The sequence below is a fragment of the Numida meleagris genome, chromosome 7, assembly GCF_002078875.1.
Source record: "Numida meleagris isolate 19003 breed g44 Domestic line chromosome 7, NumMel1.0, whole genome shotgun sequence".
NCBI classification, from domain to species: domain Eukaryota; kingdom Metazoa; phylum Chordata; class Aves; order Galliformes; family Numididae; genus Numida; species Numida meleagris.
In genome coordinates, this window is record NC_034415.1 from 1,459,272 (window position 1) to 1,479,481 (window position 20,210).

Here is a 20,210-nt window from a genome sequence, read left to right on the forward strand (position 1 = left end):
GTTTGCAAGACAAGTCTTTTCAAGGTGACAATAAAATTATTTGGGGAATATATACATTTCTTAAAACCCCCTGTAATCAGATGCACTGGAAACCTTAGAAAGAGCTCCTTTAACTGTGCATTTATTTTGGAAGTAAATTATTCTTAACATTGGAAAAACAGAGTTTATAGCACTAGCCAAAGTTTCCACGTCAAGGTTTAAAAGAAAAACTTGGCAGTCCAACTCCGTAGAATTTGCATCTAAATAAGTATCCACACCACAGCAACTTGTAAAAACATGGTCACAAAAAGGCCCTCTCAGTTCTAGAAATACTCTGAATCTTTGAAAGCACTCTAAATTCCCTCTGAAAACACTGCTCAGAAACAGCAAAATTATTGAGCCTGTAGCATCTCAGAAGCGTTAAGTCCGATGCACTGGCATATTGACAAAATATTTAAAATAAGCTTCTTACTTTATACTGGTTTGTGACATAATTCAAACCAGTATCTTCCAATATACCTGCAGGACCACGTGGGAAACTAGTCAAGAGAGGCTGCAATACAACAGACTTGTTACAAGTACGTAGGTAAATTATATGAAATTTAAAAACAACAAAAGCTGATTGAAAGCAGTCACTAGACAGCTTTGCATACGCAAAATAAAACAGCAACACCTAAGTAGTCTAGACTTAGAGGGTCTGGTCCTGCTGCCCTTACTCATCCTGGCAGCTTATTACTTATTTGAAAAGGATTGGGTTCAACCCTACAGGAGACAACAAAGCTGTCTGTATTCACGCTCTGGCCTCTGTGACTCAGCCTGTGAGAGTGCTGTAAAAATCATAAAAAGCAGTGAAGTGACCCAGATATTTAGAAACCAATTACAGACCATCTGCAATAGATATGCTGACTCCATAAAAACAATTATTTCATTCCCTAAAGGCAGGCCAACAAGAATCTTAAGCAAGTGAAGAGCATCTACACAGAAAAACCACCTTAGAAAAAACACAATAATGAAGAACTGAAGTTACAATTCGACAAGAAATACATCAATTACTCTTGGACTTTCCACACTGTTTAGAAATGATAGGATAACCAAAAGATTTTAACTTTCTGAAAATATTAGAATCTTAAAATGACAAAAAATGCTTAATGGCTTGTTTAAAAAATGATATTTGCTGAACTTGTGTCCCTGCTTATATTTTTCACTGAAATTAACTCAGGAGAGCAAAACCTGAAATAAAATAAACAGCATACAAAACAGAGCACATTCACCAAAGTAAAAAAATCTTTAAGGTTAAAAACCCATGAGATTACTGTATACCCATAAATGAATAATGAGAATGAGCAATAATTCCATGAACTCCTCCCCAAAATTTGGCACTTTTGTGTCTTAAAAATTAGAACTAATGCCGACTGCTACTTCACATTTTAACCAACAGTAAGGAAGAAGATAAAGTGTGAAATCATTTAGCACAAAATCTAAGTTTCTATAGATGTATTATTTTTAAAATAGCTTAAAAATAGTAAAACAACACAGCTGCCAAAAGAAAGTAGTTTTACATCCTGCTGAAATGTGTTGCTTGCTGTACCACAAAAGATGTAATACACTCTTCCACTCAGCCGTAGAGCAGTAGGTCTAAAGTCTTGATATACTATCAGACAAAACAGCCCTGTGGACACTGCTTACATTTTCTGCTTGTTTAATTTTTGTTTTTTACCTTTACAGAAGAAGCTGCATAGAGCATATCTTCAAGACTGAAATGGCAACACTGGTTAAGGTATTCCTGACAAAACTCTTGAATCAGCTGTAGGTTATAGAGGCTGTCAGCCAAAGACATTGTTTCTTTCAGACAAATATCTGAAAAAGAAGAACAGAAGCGAAGTTTACATATCATTCCCGATCTGCATTAAGTGCTTTTGTTTTTGCTGGATTCTGGAGCATTTCTGGATAAATCCAAACTTGATTTCCTTTTTCTTTTCTGCGTAAGGAGATTTATTTTGCTATTTCAGAAACTTAGAACATGACCATACTATATTCTACATTAATACAGCTTCATATTTTTAGATATTTTTCTAAACTTTTTAAAAACTGTTGGCACGTTCATTTTTTTCTCTTTTGATTTTTATGAAACCTAAGTTATTCTTTATCTCCTGCTATTTTCTTATAATAAAAACCCAGTATTTAATTGCTAAAAAACATTTTCCAGATTTTCTATACAGGAATGCACACGTTTTCACAATGCTCGCTTCGCATGCAGAGTACCTTTTAATGCTATTAACTCTGAATTTTCCCATCAATGCAGCATCAGTTTAGTCTTATATGTTTGTTACTGTGGATTTGCATGTTTGAATTGAATCTTTACAAAGATCAGAAGACTCTGATTCATGAATTTTCACCCTTGTGTTTCAAGGTGCAGTTTTACAAGAAAGCACTGGTAGCAGTGAATAGAATCGTGCAGTTATACAGTACGCTCTAACTAGCTTTTGCCCAGCTAACCACCTGGTTCTCTTCTTATAGTAGCTACTTGGAAGATTAAGTAGCAAAAAGACAGCCACTGTAAAAAGCAGGACTGAAGAAAATAAAATAAAGTAAATATGCTTCCTGAGCATTAATCTTTTTTTTTCCTGAAGCAACAGTGGATGACAGAGCTTCAGGTAACAGTTTTTAAGCGTGTAGGCTTCAGTTTGTCTTTGGATAAAGAAATCTACTTGAATGCTAGCAGGATAAGGGTTCCCATCCTGAGGCACTCAGAAATATTCCATCACCCCAATCAATCTCCTGTATAATACTGATGAAAAAAACATTTGACTAAACTGACCAAAATGAGATTAAGTTTAGTAATGCAGAATTCCAAGCTCACGCATTTAGTCTAATGAAATCCTCACATGATTCTACTAGCTGAAATCAATACCGAGAAGGAAGGTATCGTGTATTAACCCATGGAAAGATGGTTTGCGAGCTCTCAGCATCACACAGCTATGAAAAAAGTTAATGATGCTAGGATGCATCAGCAAATGTGTTTCTAGTAGTGATAGGGAAGTCATGGTAGAAGGCAGTATTGAGATGCCACTCTGGATTTCTGGGTACAGTTGCGACCATCCACATTCAAGAAAGACAAACCGAAAGTGGACGAGTTGCAGAAAAAACTATTGAAAATAATAACAGGAATGGAAATCCACTTCATAAGGTGAGACTGAAAAGGCTGGATTCGATAGCCTGAGCAAAACAACAGAAAGAAAACATAACAGAGCAGAAGACATCAGATTACAAGAAGCTATTCAAGTTAAGGGCACTGCTGTAGAACAACAAATGCATGCAGACAGGCTACAAGCACACTTCAGCAGGAAACAAGAATCAGACTTGGAATCATGAAAGAAGTGCTCTGCAGCAGTCTGAATAGAAGTACAGATTTTAGAAAGCTAGACAGTTTTAAGATAGAACGTGATAAGTCATGAAAGGAATTACATAGTTTTAAGCAGAAGCCAATCTTTCGTCTCACTGACACAGACAGTCCTTTCTAGTCCTATATTCCTAGAAGGAAACCTAGATTTGAAAGTTAAATAAAGTCTTAATGAGATGAAAGCATTTATTTTAGAGCTCTGTAGTCCGGATTCATACTTTTCTCCCTGTTATTAGTGCATGTTTAAGCACTTCTGCACATGCATTTTTGTTATCTGCCTTCCTCAGTTCCAACTCAGAATAAAATCTTAGTGAAATTTTACATGCATCAAATGTAGTATTACCTAAACACAGGGAAGATTGGCAAAATCTCCTGCAGTGCTTCTATTTGCTTAGAGTATCTCTGAATTTATTTCAGAGACAATGGCACTCATTTCTATGCCTTCAGGGCAAGACACCTAATGAACATTAAAGCTAAAGTTCAAACATGACAAGTGTCTTGCTGTATTTCAGTGTGCTGAAAGGCAGATGCTGGAGGAATCTGTTAAGTATATATGCCATCCTGAAACAGTACAATAGATTCTTTGGACAGTTTATATTACAGTCATACTAAAATGAGTAACAAGGAACAAGGTGTTACCCAGTTTAAATACAACCCAAATACCATCTTTTCCCAAACCATATACCATTGTATACGTTTGGCTGCAACATTTATATAAACTGAAAGTCGTATTTTTGAAAATTCACAAGCCAAAAAAGAATGATGAACGTATGCATCTTAGTGTCTTTAATCTTCAAAGCCTACTGGGCTGGAAGCTTCCTATAAAGTGGTTGTGCATATGAATTTCGTATTCCAGTACGTTTATATCCTTGTTCATATTCCTGGATTTCTTAGGATGAGTACATACAAGCGTTCCCACGACATCAAAGGTATCACGGACAGAGCACGGGCAGAAAATGATGGGTGTTAGCTGCCAAGACATTTTACAGCTGCAAGAGGCTCTCAATTGCCAAGAGGAAGATATGACTTGAACCAGGCCACAGTGCAAAGATAAAGTTGCTCATCATCAGAAAATTGCTATTATAGAACAGCATGACACCGGTACGTTCTACGCTACATACTCCTGTTTATCAATGATATATATAACAATCAGAGAAAAGCCCTGAGCATAGAACAACTATTTGCCATACAGTCCAGCTATGCAGTTTGTCTACTTTCTGTGAAAGACAGAAGTGACCCTTCCATGTTTTATATCTGTAACTGTTCAGATTCACAAGAAAGCACTTACGCAACTTCAAGAATCAGAGGTTTCCAGATGGTTGCAAATTTCACAGCGTGACAATAGAAGCGTTGCCAGAGTCATATTTGCAATAACATATTGTTGTACACTTCTAGCAGTGTGACAACATAAAAGTAAATACAACATGGAAGGACACCTTGGTTCTTGTTATTTAAGTTTAAAAATACGTAGGTAAAAAGTTAATACTAAATCTTTCGCTGTCACACTCAGACTATGCCTCTAAAATATCTTATTCAGCACCTTCCTTTGTATCTATATCGAAGATAGACATAACAATTGAGATGTGTTAGACATACCCTCGAGTTTAACAATATCTGGACAGTAGAAGTGGATCAGGGCTGCTAAAGCACAACCATCTGTACCATCTTTCAGCAAATTTTCCACCAACGGAATGCAGGGCAGTTGCTTGAGCAGTGTTTGTTCCTTCCTGTAACGGGCCTATAACATAGAATGAAGGGATTAAGAGACACAAAGGCTCTGAAACGTATGAATAAACAGATTTGTATTGTAGGTTTTACAGTCAGTGAAAAAGCAGCATTCAGTATATAACTGAATATTCTCAGTTTCACATTTTCTAGAACTATTCGCTTCATGCTTTGTTTCGAATGCCAGAAATAACAGTTAAAAGAAAATGAGCCTATATGACTATATTGACACTTTTCCTTCAAAACTACCAAATTTTGATGATCTCTGTACAGCTAAATTAAATACCGTACAACTCATTTCTATTCAATCAGGAGGGATCTGCATGTAAACACACGCTAGACCCCTACCTGCTTTAAGGACCACAGCTTCATTTTAACAGCACCGCAAATGACTACGAAGTTAACGCACAAGAAGTTTTCCCAAAATCTCAATGTCGTGATTGACTTAACGGCAAGTTCAGAAACAAGAAAATATGTATCAACTACATTTCGTTATTAGTATGTTTCATTATAAGCAGTTACAAACATAAAGAAGCATTAATGGTCAAGTGTTAAGGCCAGGCAATAGCCCAGCTACAAAAAGGAACTATTTTGAGAAACAACTCAGTATGCGAAGAGGTCATTAGTTCATAATGCTAAGACAACATCTACCTGCAATTAATATATTTTTATGGTTTTCTCTTTTGGGCCAGATGAGGGGGAAGGGGAGACCGCTAGTTTAACAAATGTTATTTATGACTTGGATTTTTTTTCATTCTCTCCTGAGAAAACAAATGGAGGTGGAAGATTTGAATTTGTTAATATTTACTACACTTGATTTTTAAAACAGTACCGAATGATTACTTTCCCATTCATACCACAGAACTAATTATAATGCCAAGAGTGTTTCTAAGTAAATCCTAGTAATAAAAAAGTAAATTTCATTCAAATACACACATCAAGCTGGAAACCAGCCTTGTAGGAACTTGGTGAAGCTTTTGAGGACGTCATTCCAGTGAAGAGAAGGCTCTGGGAGACCTCACTGAAGACATTTAGTAGTTAAAGGGAGCTTATAAACAAGTCAGAGACCAATTTTTAAATGGTCTTATCGTTGTAAGACAAGGGGAACAGTTTTAAACTAAAAAGAGGGTTAAACCCACAACACTTAGATGTTTCGAAGAAATTCTTTAGTGGCAAGGAACTGGAACAGACTGCCCAGATAAACTGTGGATGCCCCATCCCTGGAAGCATTCAAGGCCAGGTTAGATGGAGCACGAGGCAGCCTGATCTGGTGGGCGGCGACCTTACCCATGGGCAGGGTGCTGGAATTAGATAATCTTCAAGGTCCCTTTAAACCCAAGTCATCCTATGATTCTAGCAAAGCTGATGCTGCAAGTTCCTGTCTGCTACTCTCTACCTTTCAGTTGCACTGGAGCAGTTACTGATGGGGCTGCATGATAAAACTTTTGCTCCACCAAAAACATTTCTCCTTTTTTCCTACAACAAGTAAGCGGGCAGGGCTGGAGGCTTCATGGGTCAGGTGGGAGCTGTTTAAGCTAGCTTTGTTGGCAAAAAAAGCCTGTAGAACCCTGAAGGCTATACTTACTGTCACTAGATTTCCATTAAGGATGACACGAGATTATCTGCAGTGCACATCAGTGTCTTCTAACAGGCCCAAGAAGCACAAATCTAGCCTAGTAATAGAAGTCATCTGTTCTAGAAATATTAAGGGCTTGTATTTGGCCCAGAAAACCTAGTGTTTAACAAATTAATAATTGGTTAGTTAATAACCAATTAATTACAGAGAGTTTGTCTTTATTTCATATTTGAAATGGACTGGTATTTGCATCAAGTAATTTACACGCCATGCTAAATATTCACTAGCATCAAACACATGATTAACAATTTTTCTCATGTTAAACACAACAAAACAGGCCAATTTGCTTGCACTGGAAGTTTCTTTTTTCACTCTCGGGCAACAACTATGATGAAAATCCTTTAAGTTTCAAATACAATACGATTAGATCTCCGTAATTCCCCTCCCACGGCCCAAATGACTAAAACTAAGTCAGTTCAAAATTAAGATTTAATTACAAAATAAGGTTAGAAGATACAGGATATAGATGGACTCTAACATTATGGTCCAAATAGTTCTGCAATATTTTATATATTCCTTTAAGTATCACCTTTTTAATGGAGTAATGAAAAATATTTTAAATTAGTAATGCAATGGTCTTGCATAGTAAATTCTGTGAAAGTCTGCTGTCTCTCCAAGGATGCCTTAAAGTAGCCTTATGAACAGTGCCTGGAAACTGTGTCAAATCATTAAAGTGAACCTAGAAAGAGAACTTAATTCACTGTAGAGTATGCCAAGCGCATCATTTCAGGAAAACAAAAATACAACCTGACATGCTAGGTTCATTAAAGTACAACAGGCACAATGTTTCAATTTAACAGAAAAGATAAAAGAAATTCTATCTAAAAACAGAAGACACTGGTAATTGCACTGCATTTTTAATAAACTTCAATTTGAAGAAACCCTTCTAATCAGTTGCAATGTTTGCTAATAAATATGGATGCAACAATAGAAGAGACAGACAAACCTCTACATTTATTATAATGCTGTAGTGCTCATTTAAAGATAAATGCTAACACAGACATTTTTGTTTCTGAGATCCCATAGAAACCAGTCTGAATTGGCATCTTTGAGTTTGTTCCACTTCGACAAATCTCAGTATAGTTGAAACACTGGCATATGAACAAGGTTAGCTAAAAGCTAACTAAAGCCCATCAGCTACTCTGTCAGAAGGGCTTGTGGGTATTGCGAGGCAATCATTAATAAGAAACACTCTGATGCCTTTACCTTTGGTAACGTGCTATAAATTCAGTTCTCAGAGTAACTCTCCCTCTTCCTATATGCTGGGGTCTATCCTACTACTGAACAATTGCACTATGTAAAGTGAAGAGATGAGAAAAGTGGTTGAACTAACAGAACATTTGATCCACTGCTTTCCTCCTGTGTTATCAGTAGCACTAGGGTTTCAAGTGTATCTCTACTCAAGTAACAGGCTTAAAGTAAATATCTCTAGTCCAAATTGTTTATGGACAACTGGCAGGTGAATTTAGGTTACGGGTTTCAATTTTTATGGAAGGAAGTGAGTTTACTGAACAGACACTTCAGACAAAAACAAAATATTCTGAAACTACTGCAAAGAAGCCACTTTTCTTTATATCAATGGAACAAAAAAAAATGAAAATATACTTAATTTTCTGTAGAGTAGTAAAAGGCTTTTTTTTTTTTTTTTTTTACCTTATTCCCTCCATTTAATTCCAAAACTAAATTAAAGGATTATACTGTGAGGAGCAGAGTCTTTGTGTGTATAAATGTCACAATTGTAATGGAGAGCATTACAGAGAAATTGCTCATAGAGCACAAATTGTTATAAACTGAAATACTGATTAGTCTACTAAAAAGTGTACTGAATTTTTTTTTTTTTTTTAATCTGAACACCAGGAACACCATGTAATCTTTGGTACTGCCTACATGCAGCTGCCTTGTTATTCTTTAATTCTCCTTGCTCAGTATGAGCAATGTTTTACTATTAACAATAACAAAGAGCTGAGGAACTGCTATATCAATTATTTGGTAATCCCTAGATCCAAGACATAAGGATTAGTTCTTTGGAATTCAGACCAGAAATACGCAATTCTGCATGTACCTAAACTGACTAGCTTATTCCCAGTCAAACTGTGTGCGTCTGTCCATGGAAAGATGCTACCCATACTGCAAAACCTTGTGTAGAATAAATAATAGGAGTGCGTTTCAGAAACAAGTTACTGTATGATAATGATAACCCCAAGGAGGCACAACAAAGGCAAAACAAAGTTTAATATTATTATAAATCTGAACAGTCACTTTTTATTGCTCTTAAAGAAATTATGGTCTCACTATCAATAGATTCTTTTGGATTTAACATAACTCTCTTCCCACAAAAAGTTATCAGTTGAAAAATTAAGGAATTCTAGACAAATGGTGAAATGACTGCATATTGAAGTACATCGGAAAGTTTCAGATTCCATATGAAATCAACAATCAAAAATTATTTCTGCAAGTTTTTTTTTTTAAAGGGTTAATATCAAATAGCATATACTTACTGGAATTTTATGAGAGTATTTTTTAAAAAGTTAGTAACACGTAGTATCATCTTACACAAAATGATAGTTAATCTCACCCAGCATCATATTATTATTATTATTATTTTTTTTTTTTTTTTACCAATTTATCTTGCACAGATTACCTTGCAGAACAGGGTGTTTGGGGTTTTTTGTTTCTTTATATTTATTACGCACACCTTTTCAGAGTAATCTCGTATCAAATTATCTTGAAGAGATAAATGAAATGAATAATCAGACCAGCATGACATGGACAAAGCCATTCCCAAAATAAGCTAGTTGACCAAAGTGAAGCAGTTGGGCAAACTTACAGGAACCAGTTTCCAATACCATTTGGTAGGAGACTTCAGAGGAAGCAGTAGGAAAAAAAAGAATAAAAGCAGAAAGCAAAGAAAAAAAAAAAGGAACAATTTATCAGATTTCACAAATTACTTTTACAAAGCAATTTTCTTCAACATTCGCATTTTGTATAACAGTAAATTATAATTTAATGGTAAACATTAGAGCACTACAGCCGCTGTGTATTGAACTCATTAGCGCAAATAATACTTGAGAAATATGCATCTTCAGTCTTTGCAGATCAACATTATCATTTTCCCACATAAACAAGCTAAGATTATCGTATCAGTGCAGTTCTGTTAAGTGCTTTCACACATGTAATTGTACCCTGAATATGCAATCTGACTAAAGAATTCATTTGAGACTTGAAGTGATATCACAAGTATCAAAATGAACTCCAGCAGCATACATGGAGAAGCAGGGAAGCTAAAGCAATAAAAAAGGTATAAACACACTGTAGTACATTACAACCAACTGCAGTGAAGTTTGCATTAGACACTTCAAAGCCAAACAGTTATGTTTATAATGCTTAGAATATTTTTGAACAGTCATACAGCAGTTTTCAGAACAACAAGAGGTGCAAGCAGTTATAGTTTTGCAATGACAAATCACACTAGCATCAGCTGCATGATGTGCAATGACCTGAAATGTAGAAGGAGGTTTGGCTATTCACAGAGAAATGATCAGAACTGGTACATACAATTCTTAACTGACACATTATCAAAAATACAAATTATAAGGAAAGTTTCCAAAATATAAATTTGACCTAAAAACTTCAAGTGAAGCATACTGAAGCTGGTGGATTTTTCTGTACTTGAACGGATGAAGAAAAGCTGCAACCTTGGAACAACACAATGGGAATTCAATGGCTCCTGATCTTGCACTTCATATGAACAGGGACAAAATTATTATTATGAGAATTATTAAGAATTGATCAGTCACTAAGAAAAGCCTGACAAGGTAATCCTGATTTGATTCACAGTTTTTTTCCTTTTTTTTTTTTAAATGCAAAAATTAAAAACAGCCTCAGGTGAAAACCTGCAGTCTTACAAGAAGATTCTTTAGTTTCCTACAAATTAAGTTTTAAACACAATTCCATGATAAATTTAACTCAGCATAAATTCATCCAGTGGTGCCAGAAAAAAGGCAGTCATGCCCTTTACCAGGCCCTTGTTTTTGCTCTCTTCCTTGCATCATCATTAGTATTCATGCAGCTGTGCATTAAGTAGATCAGAAAGTTGATCCTGCTGCAAAGCTGTCTTCTTGATGGGTTAACTTCTGCTAGCAGTGGGGACTTATGACAAATTAAATTGATTGTGGAACTTCAGCGTTAGTGTTTTACCTTCACACAAAAAGTTGCATTGTTTAAACTAATTTTAAAATACATTTAGAGAGCTCGGGTCTTGAGTAAATATTCTTCAATTTATTGGTTTCTTTCACGGCATTTGCATTGATTTGGCTAAATGCTGATTCAGTCTAAATCACAAGATAGACAAATAACAGTTCAAGAGAAAGCTCTGATTACACTTAAAGTCATTAGTTTAACCAGTGCAACTCTACGTTTACCACATAGTGTTCAACTGAAGCCTGAAAACCAAAGCTACTACAAAACTTCAAATCCTAATTCTGAAAGATGCAGAGACTCTACCAGAAACAGACGAGATCACCACAAAGCAACGGCAGATCAAGATCCACAGGGGACTACCTGGAGCTAAAAAGCATACATACTCCTTCCTCTCTTATCTTCTACAGGAAGCTAGCAGCAGAAGAAAGTGAAGGAAAACAAAAGCAATCTCATAATCTATTAATACTTCTTGCAACTACTCACAAATAGATAATAGGTCTATCTTACCAGCTGCATCATATATTTACAACATGCTTGACTTTTTTTAGCAATACAGAAATTTAGTATTTATTACAAAAAAGCTCACAACAGATTTTCAACAGGGCATTATGCTCACAGACTTTCTTACAACTGATACATTTAAGAACTTATGACACTAGAGATTAGAAAAAAGTTAAGTTCACTCATTACCTTTGTTTCAGTTTTCAGATACTGAACTTTGCTGCTTGTTGGCCAAAATTAAGAAAAGCTCATCCTAATCACAAGAATGACCTATTCTTCCTGTGGTAGTTCGGCCACTTCTCTAATTCAGCAGACGAGACATTCTTAATTAAGCTTGGTTTGGGTTCAAAACCCAAATGCTTAGCTTAGAAACGCTAAAACAAATTTTGGAAGGAGTTGGGCCAGAGCTGAAGGAAGACTTCAAAATTTGTTACGTTTTTAGAATGCGATCATTTAGACCTTTAGAACTTCTTACCACGTGGGTAATATGACAAACCTAAATTACAAAACAGACTCAGCCTGAAAATGCTATGCTGCAGTAAATATGAAGAACTATCGTTTAATTTTTCCAGGAAGCTGGTCAAGTGCGTAATAGAATCACTTTGGTTTATACAGTGACAGTGATCAAACCCATCCATTATTCCCTTTTCAATTTAATAAAATATACTGATAATAACTAAACCCAGACATAGGATGGAATAAAAAATAAAGGAAAACTGCACTAATTATATATCTATTTCAGCAATAGCCAAACCTTGTACAAAAATTTAGTCAGTTTTTTCACAGTTTTGCTAAGATATGTGAGGGAGGGTCAATGCCATTAAGTAACAGGACACGTCACTGATTCCGTGCTATAAAAAGGAGAATGCGTGAGCTGACGGAATATGGAGACAAAAAATCAGACACTGTAGTCCGAAGATACATACTAGCAGATGCTTGACAGGAGTCTCTTCAGAGCTTAACAGAAAATTTGAATGACTGATTTAAAAAAAAAGTTTTCTTTTTAAATTTTCTGTGGAAAGTCTGCATTCAGTATGATTCACAGTTATGACGTACCAGTTTTAGGCGCATGTTTAATATGTTTTCTAAATCTCAGATATTTGTACGTGTGCAAGCATCATTAACTGTAGCAAAAACATTTGGTAAATACTTTTACATGAAAAAAACTACTGAGATTGCAGTTAGTTAATCATCAGTTGATATTATCAGCTGATATCAGCTAAGATAGAGTTATCCAGAAACACATTAAACACACAATTTTATATACTCTGGAACTGCATGCGATCTTTCCACATTTAAATGGGCGTAATGCTATTTCATTAACTGAACTCCACAAACAAACAAAAAGAAACAAACAAAACATCCCACACCCTTTTAGGAAAATGCATTAAGCCGTTTTTATTGTTTACATGAAAAACTTGTAATCAACATTATCCTGGATCACAAAACAATCCTTCCCATGACGCCATATGCAGATTTCTCTCTTTTGAGATGCATGTAATTCACAAGGGTGAACATAAAAAAAAGAATTAACATGCGCTTTCCTTTTTCACAGTAGACCCAACTGCAGTTCGAATTTCTTTGGCAAACATTCATTATCTTAATAAATTCCTCACGACTGCCGTAACACGTTTCCTTGCTGTCACAGATTAAATTGTCATAAAGGATAACTGGGAATGAAAAGTACAACTTCACTATTGTTACATTTACAAGGAATAACTTCATGGAAATCATGAAACTAATTACAAAAAAAGAGTTGGATTCTATGACCCTTGTGGGTCCCTTCCAGCTCAGTACATTCTATGACTCAACAAAAACTAAAAACTTGCCTTCTGTAACTAACAGTTAAAAGTTCAGTGTTTGCACATGTATGTTTACCTATACATACCATATCTAAGTAATTTTTATTTACAATAAATGCTTGTTCTCAATTAAATTATTTTAACTACTGCACATACCTTCTGACCTCCTGCAGATTCTGCGCTGTGATGCTCCTTAAGTTTTTGCTCCTGCTCCATTATGTCTTTCAAATGTTCATTTACCTAGAGACAAAAAAGCTTATTCAGTGGTGTAAGAAACAAGCTGTAGAAATTGCAAGTTTTCTTAAGGTCTGTAAATCACTACCCTAAATTTACTGAAAAGATTTAACAGAAACTTCTGATTCCATAACTGTGAAGTATAACCTGCAAATGTCAACATCTCAGCTGCAGACTAGGTCACTCAATTTTAGCTTTACGTTGCATTAACTGTTCTGCCCTTTATTATGCTGGATTGCATACGATTAAGTGTATTGCTGTCATTTGACTTGATTACATGGTAAAGGTAAACAATCTCAAGCAAGACATGTTGAAATACAAACAGAACACTTAGGTTTTATATCACGATAAACTACAGAATAAGAAGTCAGCTCTTTTAACATAGGCAATAGGAGACACTCAACCAGCCAACATGGTCTCTTAACATGACAGCGACTGTTAACACGCCATATCTAAGTTATATTATTCTATTTTATTTAGACTTGTCATTTATCTAGTTCGCATAACTTTTTTAACCGATTTCTGCAAACTTTTCTTTTGTTATCCACAAACAGCGGATGAAAAAACAGTCCCTGTCAGATGCAGTCTTGATACGTCTGTGTATATCCATATCCCTATCCACTTATCTCTAATGCAATCATACAGACTACAAATAAAATCATGGTTTGCTTTTCCAGTGTTCATACCTTGTTTATCCAGAACATGACAGCATCCTCTATGTCATAAGGTAGATCTGTAGCTTGGAAGAAGGATGAATACTGCTGAGTGCATGCAATCACTTTCTCAACGCTGACCATCTCTACGGTATATGCCATCATAAGAGTATCGATCATAGCCAAATGAGCACTCTACAAAGAGAAACAGTAATGCCTAATTATTATGCAAATCGAAATATCACTTTCTTATGTACTGTTTGCAAACATAGCCAGAAGCATACAGAGACCAAAACTGTAAATACTAGAAGTTTTCTGTCTGGTTTTCAGTTTTTGAATGAAAGACCAACAACAGAAACACGCACAACAGATTTGAAGAAGCAAGACAAATTAAAAAAACACCATGAATTAAAATAACTTGTGTAATAAAAAAACACCAGAAGTAAAGAAATAGAAAGAAAAAACAACTTTCGTGATTCCAACATTACATCAGTTCAATGTTTTAACAGAGCCTAAGAGGCCTTCTGAGATCTCCTCAGTGAAAATAAACCCCTGGACCAAGCAATGTTATTTGTACTGGAAATAAAAACTGAGCCTGGCTGGCAAGCTACCTTCATCTTCATTATATTGCTGTGTAAGTTTATCTATTTCTCAAGTCATAATCTAGGAAGAAGACATAATTATACTAACATAACTAAGAAGCAATATGACAGAAAACATTTTTCTTCTAGCAAACTAATTACCTAATGCAACTGTAGCTAAAAACACACAACTACGTTGAAAATAGGCATATACTGAAAAATACAACATGGCTTCTGTTAACACAGATGTATCAATGTATTAAAAGACCACGTCTATTTTAACATTAGTAATAAATTTTACATAAATAAATAAGCAACCAGGATTTTCACTATATTCTCATGACAAAGAAAATGATGCCAGCTTGTAGAGGCAGGGCTTAACAGATTTGCTTCTGCTTCACGACAAGCTTTTTAAGTATTGAGGAACAACATTTCCCCTAATCCAAAAAGATGTCCAAAGACAGTATTTTCGAAAACGCTGCTTTTAAACACACCTTGCACTGAAAACAAAGATCCCCAAACACTTGTTTACACCCATCAGCTCTGTTCAATTCCATTAAAAAAGACGCATATAAACATTTTACAAGGTAGCTTCTACAGCCATGGCAACGGCAGCGAACACCATGAGTCAGGCAGCAATACGCTCTCTCCTCATTGCAGTTGAGGCAGCATATGCACGCCATTTATTCCAGAATTCCCAGTGGGACAAAGATGAACAGATTCAGATTTCATGCTGCCCTCAGCATTCGTATCGCTGAAGAACGTCATGGCGCTGCTCTCCGAATCAGGCAGCAAGAAGCGCATCCCAATTTTATGTAGCTAAGCTGCTTCGTTTGACCAAAAAAAAAAAAAAAGGCAGATTCTTCCTTACATACTAACTACATATTTTCACAAAGCTGTTTCTGAAAGCAAATCTTACTGGCAACAGCCCATGCTCTTACACCGGCAGTGACCTGGGAGCCTCTCTGCCCGCCACAGTGTGGGTGCTGCCAGCACAGCAGCGCGCTGGGCACCAACCAACGCTCCCCCTGCCCGGCGCCTGCATGGCTGACCGACTGCACGGCTCTGCCCCAGGACCCACAGAGCCTCCAAGGCGCTGCTGGAGCTGTGGTTTGGACATACCCTGAAGTCTTACACACATATCTACTAACAGGCATGCATTATCTAGTCATCGTACAACCAGCCATCCCCAGTATACATTTTATCATTATCTCTAACTCTTTCAGTGTCAGCTGCCCACTGCTGCTTTGCAAACCAAAAACACGTGAGCAAATAGGTCTCAGGTCTTCATGTCCGCAACACGTGTTACAAGGTAGAGATCTGTACCAAAGTCTATCTCCTCATCCTGTCTTCAAGCATCACAACACACTGGTGCCTATCTCTTGCCTACAAAAAGCTAATGCCAGCCCACACAACCAGTCTCCTCAGCCACCTTCCCCAGTAACTTCGGAACCACCTCAGCAGGTGCACAGATCACATTCCCCAGAGACAAAGCCAGTTTCTCAGCTGGTCAGTCTTCACATTCGTCCAGGAAGGAAGAGGATGATAAGCCAGTTCACAAACGTGGCTGTACCCCTTGCTTCACAGCGGATTTAGAAGCTGAAGGAGACTTGCCTCTCAGCCTCCAATACCTGCGGTAACAAATGATGAGGACACACTGATCAGTGCCTTAATACATTATGGCTTCTCTGTTAAGGACGCTATGCAATTCACCTCAGAGTGGAACACGGGGCCTTAAAGACCTTCACTCAAGGTGCTGAGTGTCTTTCAGTTGGATGCGTGCTCACACTTTCTCAGTTTAAAAGAAGACCACTGACTGGTTCTGAGCCTGAGCTAGCTCCACAGATAAGAACTCCAGCCTAACAGTATAAACATGCTCTTTGATATACTCCAAAGCTCTGAGAAGGTCAAAGACTTCTCCTAAATACACTTAAAGTCCAAGAGACAGAGAGGAGTACGTTGCCTTTTCTGTGGCATTTTATTAAGAGACTGAAGTTCACTCAGCAGCCTAGTTCAGAGACTTCAGAATTAAGTTAGGAAGCAGCATCTGAAAGTCACAATGAACAGCTTAGTACTGCAACAAACTTAACCCGCATTGTGGATGGTATTGACACGTGCAAATTGGTAAACAGATTATTCACATGTCAGTACGAGCCAGTACCTACAATACCCATAATTACAGAAAATTGCTGAAAAAATGTGGTTCAAAGGAAGTAAACTCATTACACTGTGCTATACAACTCAAATTTACAAAATACCAACAGACTTCCTCAATCGCAGAAGTAGTCATCTAATTTCTGGATATCCACTTGTATGGGTAATTACTTTCTATTCTTACTCTTGTATCTCACACCAACATTTTTGGCTTGACTTTTAAGTTTTCTGATTTAAGTTGTCACTTTAAAAATAAATCCTTGCCTATGTGCTAAAATCCCTTCACTCCACCACAATATTCACAAAAAATCTACAATTTAGTTCTGAAAGTCACAGCTTAAAACAAAATCCATGTCTTACACTCATACATTAACACATTTAAACATGTTTGTTGAGTGACTGTTTGGAAAGAAAAGCAATGGAGCGAAGTTCAAAAACTACTGCTATCACTCTCAATTCACTACTTGACTGCTGCCTACCAAGATGCTCAATACATTGCAAATGCATTAAGAAAATTAAATGAATTACAATTAGCCAGCCAAGTCACATATTTTCAATGTTTCCAGCAAGTTATTTATAAACTGCAAACTACTTAGGCAAACAGATGCAACAATAATAAGATGACCTTTGACAATAGTCTGCTACTAGCAAAACAAGGTTTAATCAACTTTTATGCACACTGATGGGATCCATGTCAACTCTATTTTAAATAAGCTTCCACATACAGGTATCTTCAGAGTCTCAAATGTCCCATAAATTTATTTTCCTTATAACTCATAGAGGACGAAGGGGAAGTTTAAAATAACATTAGAAAAATTTTCGTCGACTTGACACTATGATCCCAAGAAACAACCCACACATCTGCTATTTTTGCCAAGTTTACTTACAGATCATTACCGACTGAAAACACCAGATACGGGTTTTTTCCCCAGAGAACTGAAAACAATCAAATAACACATAACTTATACCTAAAATAACTACACAAAAAAATTAATTCCACACACAGTTCCAATGCTTTTTCCCCCCTTATATGAGAAAAAGTCAAGCAAGACACATTCTTTTACATCTTCTAATTCACTATGCTAAACAAGGAAGACTAAATTAAAAACTGCACTACAAAAGCAGTATCCCATTGTTTAAAATACAAGGTTTATCAGCATAACTGTTGAAGTTCCAGAAAAAAGAAGTTTGAATAGTAATTAAGTTCCCAAGAGAAGTAGACTTCTCTTTCTTTGATCATTTCACTACAACGATGCAAAGTGCCAAGACTTTACATGGCACAGTATTACGTATTAAAAAAAGTGCTACATTTTGAAGTGGATTTTTTTTTTCTTTTTAAAGACAAACATGGTTTTATTTTTCTCAGCTACACCCTGCATAGAACACAAGAGTCTTAACTCAGTCATCCCATATAATTACTGGTTACTTTCTGCTTCTTTAATGTAGGTTCCACAGCTTTCTTTTCCACTACTGATTAGTTCAGTAAGAAGCTTACTGAACTGTAGAATTATTATCCCGAAGCATCACTGCTAATACTTTCCTCTGCCTCATCTTTGATTATTTGGCTTGCTCCACCTCCCTTCAGCAACTGCCAACAACTTCATCAAAATACACTACGCGTAAGGTGTATATACTGCACAGACACAGATACTTATGGGTTAATACTGCATATTATATCTAATATTATTACATACTACTAAGGATAGTTATATATTCCATTAAAGGATGCAAGTAAGGAAGTTTCTTTTGACATGATGCCTAAGGAAAATTATAGCTAAAACCATTTCCCAGCGTGGTATTTGAGAAAAGGGTCAGAAAAAAAACTTAAGAAGAATCCCAACTCTTTCCTTGATTTTTTTTTTCTTCCAATTACAAAAAAACTCCCCTAGTCTCACTATGCTTTAAGAGACTTGATCTTGGACAGGATACCATTTTTGTAAACAGGAATACATATTTCTGTTCTCATGGAAATTGGTCGTGCCTGAAGAATCTGTTCATTAAAATGTTGTGAAGGAATTTGGTCACGTTTTGGAAAAGAAGCCTTTATGCTTTACTTCGCACTTGTAAAATAAACACACATTTCTAGCTAAACTCCCTAAAGATTTTACCCACGCTGAATTTGGCACTTGAACAAAGAAGAGATGAGATCTCAACAATCAGCTGGGAGAATGTTTGTGCAACTTTTTATCAGTTGCTTCACTTGTAGCCAACTGTGTCTACTTGCTGAAAACAGGTTTTGTACCCAGGAACTTATCACAGAAAGGCATAAAACAAGTTTGCTTTACAGCATTCAGCAGCAGCATCCGCACCACTGGTGACAGCTACTTCAGTCAACAGTAATGAAGAGAGTAAATTCCGTGCACTTGATTGAACTTAACCTGAAGATATTACATACAATTAAGTACAAAGATTAGAAATAGGTTCAATGTTTTGTGTATTCCTAAAAGCAGATTATCTGGTAACGCTAACTCTAAATAACATTTCTCAAAATAAAACTGCAATTCTCATTACTGTTCCGCCAGCATATGTCAGTTCTAAAATCAATGTTATACCTCCTGTTATGATTATTACCGAAGATTTCTTGCTTATGAAGATAAAGCCAAGCTAACTGGAAAGAAACAAAGCAAGAAAGAATACAGTAGCTAAGAGAGATTGTCCCCACAGAAAATAGCACTGAATTTCTAACTGCTAGAACGTATGGACCATGCAGAATAAACACCATAGGACGTGTACTTAATGAGAAAAGACAAGAATACCAAGTGGCTGACAGACGTCGTAAAAGACGGGAATAGCAAACCAATACGGGATTAAACATAGAGGAAAACAGCAGCAGCAAAAGGGTGTGTTAAGAACACAGCAGTGACCTCCTCAGGCAGCACATTAACCCACATCTCTGAATTCTGTTTTCTTCAGCGCTCAAGCAATGACATGGTTTGTGGTCGCTTTAACCCCCAGGCACCCTTCCTCGAAAGACCTTCACCTAAGTAACTCAAGTCTCAAATCAATCTGCTAGTTTAACGAGTGAAAAGCAAGGTCAAAAGGTTTTGATCAACCAAATGGAACAGTCAGAGATAGTCAGTTCTGCCATTTGACAAATATTGGACTTAATTCTTCTTTTACTTTGTGCAATACTTATCCCTAGCACAATTCTAAAATAACCCCAGTTGTCTCGTTCTTCTCGTCCTGCAAGGCAACGATCCAGTTGAATTACCTCACGGCACTTGCATGAAGCACTTACATCCTGCAAGACGCTTGTTTAGCAGGAACAGCCATTACTGTGTCATATTAAACATATCCTAACAGGTTCTACAAGGTAGAGGGAATGGTTTTTTTCAATATTTATCA

At 36.4% G+C, this 20,210-nt stretch overlaps 1 protein-coding gene across 6 annotated transcripts in view; it reads right to left on the minus strand.

The window, feature by feature from the left end:
- Positions 1-20,210, minus strand: part of CAMSAP2 (calmodulin regulated spectrin associated protein family member 2) — a 73,551-nt gene that overhangs the window by 20,647 nt on the left and 32,694 nt on the right. For 4 of the 6 annotated variants that reach the window (XM_021405341.1, XM_021405342.1, XM_021405338.1 and 1 more), the window contains 5 exons: positions 14,164-14,325; positions 13,400-13,483; positions 9,568-9,600; positions 4,976-5,117; positions 1,697-1,836 (listed from right to left, as the gene is read on the minus strand). In XM_021405341.1, coding sequence (XP_021261016.1) covers positions 1,697-1,836; positions 4,976-5,117; positions 9,568-9,600; positions 13,400-13,483; positions 14,164-14,325 — 561 coding nt within the window. The remainder of the gene's footprint in view (positions 1-1,696; positions 1,837-4,975; positions 5,118-9,567; positions 9,601-13,399; positions 13,484-14,163; positions 14,326-20,210) is intronic. The other 2 variants (XM_021405340.1, XM_021405343.1) reach the window with 1 other exon arrangement.